The sequence below is a fragment of the Mustela nigripes genome, chromosome 7 (genome assembly GCF_022355385.1).
Source record: "Mustela nigripes isolate SB6536 chromosome 7, MUSNIG.SB6536, whole genome shotgun sequence".
NCBI lineage: Eukaryota > Metazoa > Chordata > Mammalia > Carnivora > Mustelidae > Mustela > Mustela nigripes.
In genome coordinates this window covers 48,748,069-48,755,686 of record NC_081563.1, presented here as the reverse complement: position 1 = coordinate 48,755,686, position 7,618 = coordinate 48,748,069, and the positions used below count along the sequence as shown (strand labels likewise).

Below are 7,618 nucleotides of genomic sequence, written 5' to 3'. Positions count from 1 at the left end.
GCCTCACCTGGGACGCTCAAGCCGCCTTCGGTGCGCGTAGCCGCTCCCGCCGCGCGTCGGGAACTTGCCCACACTCGGCCCCGACCCCGACCTCGACTCCGACCACGCCGGGCCGTCGCCTCTAGGCGTCCCCCTCCCGAGGGCGGCCCTTCCTCCGTAAGGCCCGGGGCCGTCTGCTCCTCCGGGGCCCCGGGTTCAGAAGACTGCTCTTCCGCGCCGTCGCTGTCACTAGAGTGGGCCCGGCGCCGCCGGAAGGTCCTCTTCGGCCTATGAGCCATGGCCGAGATCCGGATGCTCCGCGCACACTCTCTCCCTGCGCACGCCTGCCCGGTCTACGGCGTCCACGCCGGCGCGCGCTCCCGCTGGGACCGTCGGGCGACGCTGTGCTTTCCGCGCGCCGTCCGCGCCCGCTTCGCCCTGCGCATGCGTGCTCTGGTCTGCGGAGCTGGGTTTAAGGGGCGGGGCCTGGAGATGCAAAGCGTTCTCTTTCCGAGGCCAGGTTGTGCTGGCGGCGATTCGTAGTGGAAAGAGTCCGGCAGAGTCCGGCAGGCTCCTGGAGCTGAGTGCCGCGGAGAGAGCAAAATTCTCTCCAGCCAAGAATTAAAACAAACAAAAAAAATCAGAAGAGGGTGTGTGTTTGGAGAGATTGCTTCTGAAAGCTAAACAGTAAGATCTACACATAAATGACAGATGCACAAGTAAGCAAAAATCAAATGATTGCTCTCAGGCAAGTTTTCAACAGAGCCTGGTTAAATGCCTTGGCCCAGGGGCACTTGGGTGGCTCACCCGTTAAGCAGCCGTCTTTGGCTCAGGTCATAATCCCAGTATCCTGGGATCAAGCCCCACATCGGGCTCCCTGTAGGCAGGAAGCCTACTTCTTCTCCTACTCCCCCTGCTTGTGTTCCCTCTCGGTTGTGTCTCTCTCTGTCAAGTAAGTAAAATTTTAAAAAAGAAAAAAAAATTTTTTAAAAATTGCTTTGGCCCAGCAGGAAAAAATGTATATCTGAGAAAAGGGGGTGTCTTGTTTAGAAAGTCGAGCAGTGGTAAAGGACTGCAAAAATCTTGGGAAACTTGGACTGGATCCGTTAAGCACTGTTCAGAGAGAGGAAGCCTTCACCATGGACTGAGTTCTTGGTCTTCTTGGTAAAGCCCATTCTTACTTGGATGCCTCTGACCATATCCATCTGAAGCAAATAACCATTCAGTTCATTTAAATTCTCTTGCTGAGTTTGGCCCCATGCTCCACAAAGTTTCAGTTCGTGCTTTAAAGTTCAGAGAGACTTTCCAAGAGGTTCATAGAAAGGGTTATTTTAAGAGATCAGTTTGTAGATGCTCACCTCCCTCTGTATGTAGCTGCCTGAGAACCCCTTCATTCATGCAGCGCTCTGCCATTGTAGTTTTCTCTCCCCTTCTTACAAAGAAGAGACACAATTCTCTGTTCTTCCTGAATGTACTACAGCACATACACCCATGTGTAATAACTCCTGCACCATCTAAAATTTTATTGTCAGGATGAGAATAAATACCTATAAACTCAACAGTTCTGCTGGAAATCACCGTTTTCAATGTCTTGCTTTCCGTGAAAATGGAGGACCAACTCCAGTTGGCCACTCAAAATAATTTTTGAGTATGAATCACTGATTTTTGCATAGACTTTGGAGTTTTGAGAATTGAACTAAGAATAGGGGTAAATATATCACTTAATATGTGGTAAGTTTCCTCAGTGCCTATATAATACAAAAGTATAGTAATGCAATTAACAACGACACTATACTATTTTAGCAATAAGTAATAGCTGTCTGTGGGTGCATGAACTAATGTGTGTGGGAAGACTGTCTTTGTCATAATGAGATGCATTCCCAAAAAAATGTTTTTTTGTCAGAAAAGTTGAGATTTATTTTGATGTATTTAAGTTGTGTTGATCAAGTGTGTTGAAGTTCACCCCCCAAATGCTACTAGGAGGACACGAAGTCAAAGTTCATTTAGTTTGTCTCAACAAAGTAACACACAGACCAAAGAAACTATGGTGTTTCTTGTAAGAGAGAGTTGAGTGGAGATTATTACAGGATTTGGGTTTGTGCTAGATTTTTTTTTCTTTTCAAGTTAACATATAGTATGTTACATATAGTATGATTACTATATCATAGTTAACATATAGTATGTTATTATAGTTAACATGTAGTTAACTATATATTAACATATAGTATGATAGTTAACATATAGTATGTTAACATATAGTTAGCATATGGTTAACAAACAGTATGACATTAGTTTCAGGTGTAGAATTTAGTGATTCAATAATTTTATAAGACAGTGGCTCTCACCACAAGTGCCCTCCTTAATCCCCATCACCTATTTCACCCATCTGCCTATACACTTCCCCTCTGGTAACCATCAATTTGTTCTCTATAGTTAAGAGTCTGTTTCTTGGGTGCCTGGGTGGCTCAGTTGGTTAAGAGTCTGACTTTGGCTCAGGTCATGATCCCAGGTCCTGGGATCTAGCCCAGCATAGGACCCCAGCCCCACACAGAGCTCCCTGCTCCCTTTCCCACTTCCCTGGCCTATGTGTGTGCACTCTCTCTCTATCTGTCAAATAAATAAATAAAATCTTAAAAAAAAAAAAGGGGAGTCTGTTTCTTGTTTTGTCTCCCCTTTTGTACCCCTTATGTTTGTTTATTTTGTTTCTTAAATTCCACTTATGACTGAAATCACATCTTATTTGTCTTTCTCTGACTGACTTACTTTGCTTTGTGCTAGAAGATTTTTGAGGAGAGCGAAGGGAAGCAGGGTCAGATTTGGATTGCATAATGTCAAGTTGGGACCGTTTGGCAGTTGGGTACTTTTGTAAATTTGTTCAAGAAGTGGAAGGAACAGAAGGAGACTCTGGGGTCCGAGTGTCACTAATAAGAAAGGGGCAGTCACTCAGAAGTAATTCTTGCAGTTGCAGTGTGGTCTTGACTTCCAGCTGAGTTGGTTTTCACTTTCTCATTATTAAAATTATGAAGACAACTCAATCCAAGATAAATAAAATTAGAGCTTTGTAATCACAAGAATATATATATCCATATGTAATATATATCCATATAGAATATATATCTACATAGAATATAAAGAATATATATATATATAAAATAAACACACACATATATAATATATACACACCATACCTACTTTTATAGGGAAGTATACATTGACCAATAAAAGAATTTCAAACATAAATTTCATTTCATTAGATGAAATGTTGTAGGTGATAAAAATATGACTTGGAAGAGAAAAAGCAATGATGTAAAAGGTTTGTGCATTTTTCAAATGGTTGATAAGTATTAAATAAGTTTGGTATTTAGATTACATTAGATACATTTAAATGAATGACACAACACATCTATTTTTTTAAATTTCAATTCAATTAGACAACATATAGTACATCATTAGTCTCAGAAATGGTGTTCAACAATTTCTCAGCTGCATGTAACACCCAGTACTCATCACATCATGTGCTCTCCTTAATGCCCATCACCCAGGCATTCCACCCCCCCCACCTCCGCTCCAGAAACCCTCAGTTTTTTTTTCCTATACTTAAGAGTTAAAGAGTTAAAGAGGGAGTTTTTCTCCCTCTTTAATGACTTCCCATTCAATTTTTCCTCCCTTCTCCTATGGATCCTCTGTGCTGTTTCCTGTATTCCACATATGAGTGAAACCCTATGATAATGGTTTTTCTCTTATTTTCTCTTATTTCTCTTATTTCACTCAGCAAATACCCTACAGTTCCATCCACATCCATGCAAATGGTAAATATTCATCCTTTCTGATGGGTGAATAATATTCCATTGTGTGTGTATATATATACATATATACATATACATATCATACAAAATGATGTATATATACCACACACCACATCTTCTTTATCCATTCATCATTTTGGCTCTTTCCACAGTTGGCTATTATGGACACTGCTGCTATGAACATTGGGGTGCAGGTACCCCTTTGGACCACTGCCTCTGTATCTTTGGGGTAAATACCCAGTAGTGCAATTGCTAGGTCATAGGATAGCTCTATTTTCAACTTTCTGGGGATCCTCCATACTGTTTTCCAGAGAGGCCATACCAGCTTGCATTCCCACCAGCAAGAACACATCTATTTTATTTATTTATTCATTTTTTTAAAAAAGATTTTATTTATTTACTTGACAGACAGAGATCACAAGTAGGCAGAGAGGCTGGCAGAGAGAGAGGAAGAAGCAGGCTCCCCACTGAGCAGAGAGCCCGATGCAGGACTCAATCCCAGGACCCTGGGATCATGACCAGAGCTGAAGGCAGAGGCTTAACCCACTCGGCCACCCAGGCACCCCAAGAACAAATCTATTTTAAAAGTGCTGGGGCACCTGGGTGGTTCAGCTGGTTGAGCATCCAACTCCTGATTTTGGCTCAGGTCATGATCTCAGGGTTGTGAGATTGAGTCTGTGTTGGACTCTGTGCCTAGTGGGGAGCGTGCTTCAGATTCTTTCTCTCTCTCTCACTCCTTGCACCAAACCTCCCCCAGGGCTCTCACTCTCTCAAATAAATAGATAAATAAATATTTCAGAAGGGCCAATATGTATAATACACCAGAAATTACATCCTTGGCAACTGCCAAAATTTATGATGAGAACTCATAAATGTATACCTGAAAGTATTCTGAGATAATGATTTTTAAAACTTCTGAAGGCATATACAAGAAAAAAGTGTGAAACTCACCATCACAGATGACTTCTTTCTACTGACTGTGGAAATCCCAGTTGCTAAAAAACAAAACAAAACAAAACACAGAACAAAACAGAAAAAGAAAAACACTTCTTGCTTGGGAAGCCTCGTAAGGATTATATTTTTAAAAAATTGATTGAGGGACGTCTGGATGGCTCAGTGGGTTAAAGCGTTTGCCTTCGGCTCAGGTCATGATCCCAGGGTCCTGGGATCGAGCCCCGCTTTGGGCTCTCTGCTCAGTGGGGAGCCTGCTTCCTCTTCTCTCTCTGCCTGCCTCTCTGCCTACTTGTGGTCTGTCAAATAAATAAAATCTTAAAAAATAATAATTGATCGAAGGGTAGAGCCATAGCTAAAATAGACATTGCTGTGCATTTTAAGGGATGCACCTTACCAATAAGCCAACTCTCCTCTAGAAATCTACCCTCCATCCCAAATCTACCTCTTGGGACACCTATGTCCACCTCCTGGGACAAGGCTAGCAGGATCAGAATAGACACCCAATCATGGTAGACCAAGTAGACTCTTTCTCTACGATATTAGCTTTGGGAATGAGCCCCATTTCCTTCTCTGTGTGTGGCATGAACCACAGCCTGGGAATGTCTGAGCTGTGAGACAGCTCTTCCAGTGGTGAGCTGAGGTCAGCTCCTGTGTGTGCTGGACAGGTGGCTGCAAAATGTCAGGTAGTGTGCAAGCCAATTGTTAGACATAGTCATCATTAAAAATGGAATTAAAGAAATGCAATCAAATGAAGTACATAAAAATAAGAGTAGTGGGGCACCTGGGTGGCTCAGTAGGTTAAAGCCTCTGCCTTCAGCTCAGATCATTGATCCCGGGGTCCTGGGATCAAGTCCCGCATCGGGCTCTCTGCTCACCAGGGAGCCTGCTTCCCTTCCTCTCTCTCTCTGCCTGCCTCTCTGACTACTTGTGATCTCTGTCTGTCAAATAAATAAATAAATAAAAATCTAAGAAAAAAAAAGATTTAAAAAATAAGAGTAGTAAGTACTCAAAACTTACCACCTCCCAATTCCTACAACCTTTCTCTGCTATCTCTGCTATTGAGGTTATTTATGTCCGTGGTATCTGTTGAGTGGAAATACTGTGTACTCTCGTGCTCCTACATATCCATTACCAGCTCTGTCAGGGACGCCATGTTGGTAGCCTGAAATCAGCCATGGTGGGAGTATTCATAACACAGAAACATACAGATCTCAGAGATCAGGACTTTCCTTCCAGAAAGCCAATTTTCAATCACTTACCACTGTACTGCTGACTATATTCTACCCAAGGGACAAAGAATAGGGAGAATTTCCCTGACTGATGTGGTTCCTTTCCATGGCTCATCTCGATGAATGTGTACTTTCCAGAACACACTTAGGAAATGCTATAATGAAGTATTATCAGTTATTCATAATTTATTAATGACTTCTAAAGAGAGCTTTTTAAAAAATCTAGATAAAATTAGGGCACTGTCTGAAACACTTTTTATTAAGGTAGTGGCAAATAATTAGAAATGGAGGTATTTGTATCATCTAAAAGAAGAGCTTCCCAGCACAAGAGCCAAGCATTCCTTATAGCTAGAAAGAACTCCAGAGCTTGATGTTGGGGCATGGGGTGTCAGTGACTATCTCCTTTGGCCCAGTGCTTTTTGGCATACCAGCTATCCATGTCGAATTCCCAAGTCCTGCGTGAGTGCTGCTCTATTCTCCTTAAGCAGAGGAAGATCACACTGCGCTACAAAGCAGTTAATGGAAAACCAGTAAGTAGACTCTAACTTTATTTATTTATTTTTAAAGATTTTATTTATTTATTTGAGAAAGAGAGAAAGAGTGAGAGAAAGTTAGAGAGCACAAGAGGCGGGGGTGGGGGGGTGAGGGAGGAGAAGAGGGAGAGGGAGCACTCCCCTGCTGAGCAGGGAGCCTGACACTCAGGGCTCTCTATTCCAGGACCCTGGGATCATGACTTGAGTTGAAGGCAGATGCTTAAGGGACTGAGACACCCAGGTGCCGCTTGACCATGACTTTAAAATGATGAAGAGAATGAGGTAAGATGATCATGATTGTGATTAGAAGAAAAGTCAGTATTCTTTTATGCACTAAATAAAGAAAGATCATCATGCATTATACAGTTCAGCTAGTATTTATTATGCAATGACTAGTTCAAGCACCATGCTAGGCCCTAGGCTAGTGCTCTTCAAATCCAGTTTTCTTCAAATAATCTAGGAATGGTGTGGAAATATAGACATTGATTAATCAGGTCCGTAGTGAAACCCGAGTCCTCATTTTTAGCAAGCTCCTAGGAGAAGCCAAAGCTGATTGTCTGAGGACCACGCTTTAAGTAGCAAGGTCCTAGGACAGATACGAAGAAAAATTAATTACCCTTAAGATATTAAAAAATATTTTAATAATAATTGATGAATTTCGTATCAAATTGTGACAGATGTACCTGTTTGTACATCTGTACCTGTAACAGGTACAAATGGCAAATGCCATTATGTACCTCAAAATTTGGAAACTAAATAATCCTCAAAGAGGAAAACTACTAAGAATCTCTTCACACTGAATGAGTCAATCTAACGGTAGTAGTCCTCCATAAGGATGGGTGTCTACACTTTCTCAAGAAGGATTCTCCAGCTGTCTCCAAAATTGCTCGAAGCATTTGTCTTAGTTTGAAAGGGGGTCAGCAGGACAGAATTCACTCCCAGGGTTGCTTACAAAGGAAGCAATTTATTTAAGAATGACCTAAGTATAATGCTGGTGTTCCAGAAGGCTGCCCTTTCCCTTCAAAAACTATCAACTCAAAAACAAAACAAAACAAAACCTAAAAACAAAAAACAAAAAAACAAAAAACAAAAGAAACCACCAACTCAAAGACCATGT

At 41.9% G+C, this 7,618-nt stretch overlaps 1 protein-coding gene across 8 annotated transcripts in view; it reads right to left on the bottom strand.

Moving 5' to 3' along the window:
- The window catches only part of GCFC2 (GC-rich sequence DNA-binding factor 2), a 46,497-nt gene extending 46,097 nt beyond the window's left edge, over window positions 1-400 (bottom strand). For all 8 annotated transcript variants that reach the window (XR_009405320.1, XR_009405321.1, XR_009405322.1 and 5 more), the window contains exon 1: window positions 8-400. Coding sequence is in view for 5 of the 8 variants with exons in the window: in XM_059405721.1 (XP_059261704.1) it covers window positions 8-278 (271 nt within the window). In the remaining 3 variants the exon portion in view is untranslated. The remainder of the gene's footprint in view (window positions 1-7) is intronic.
- Window positions 401-7,618: the final 7,218 nt, after the last annotated feature.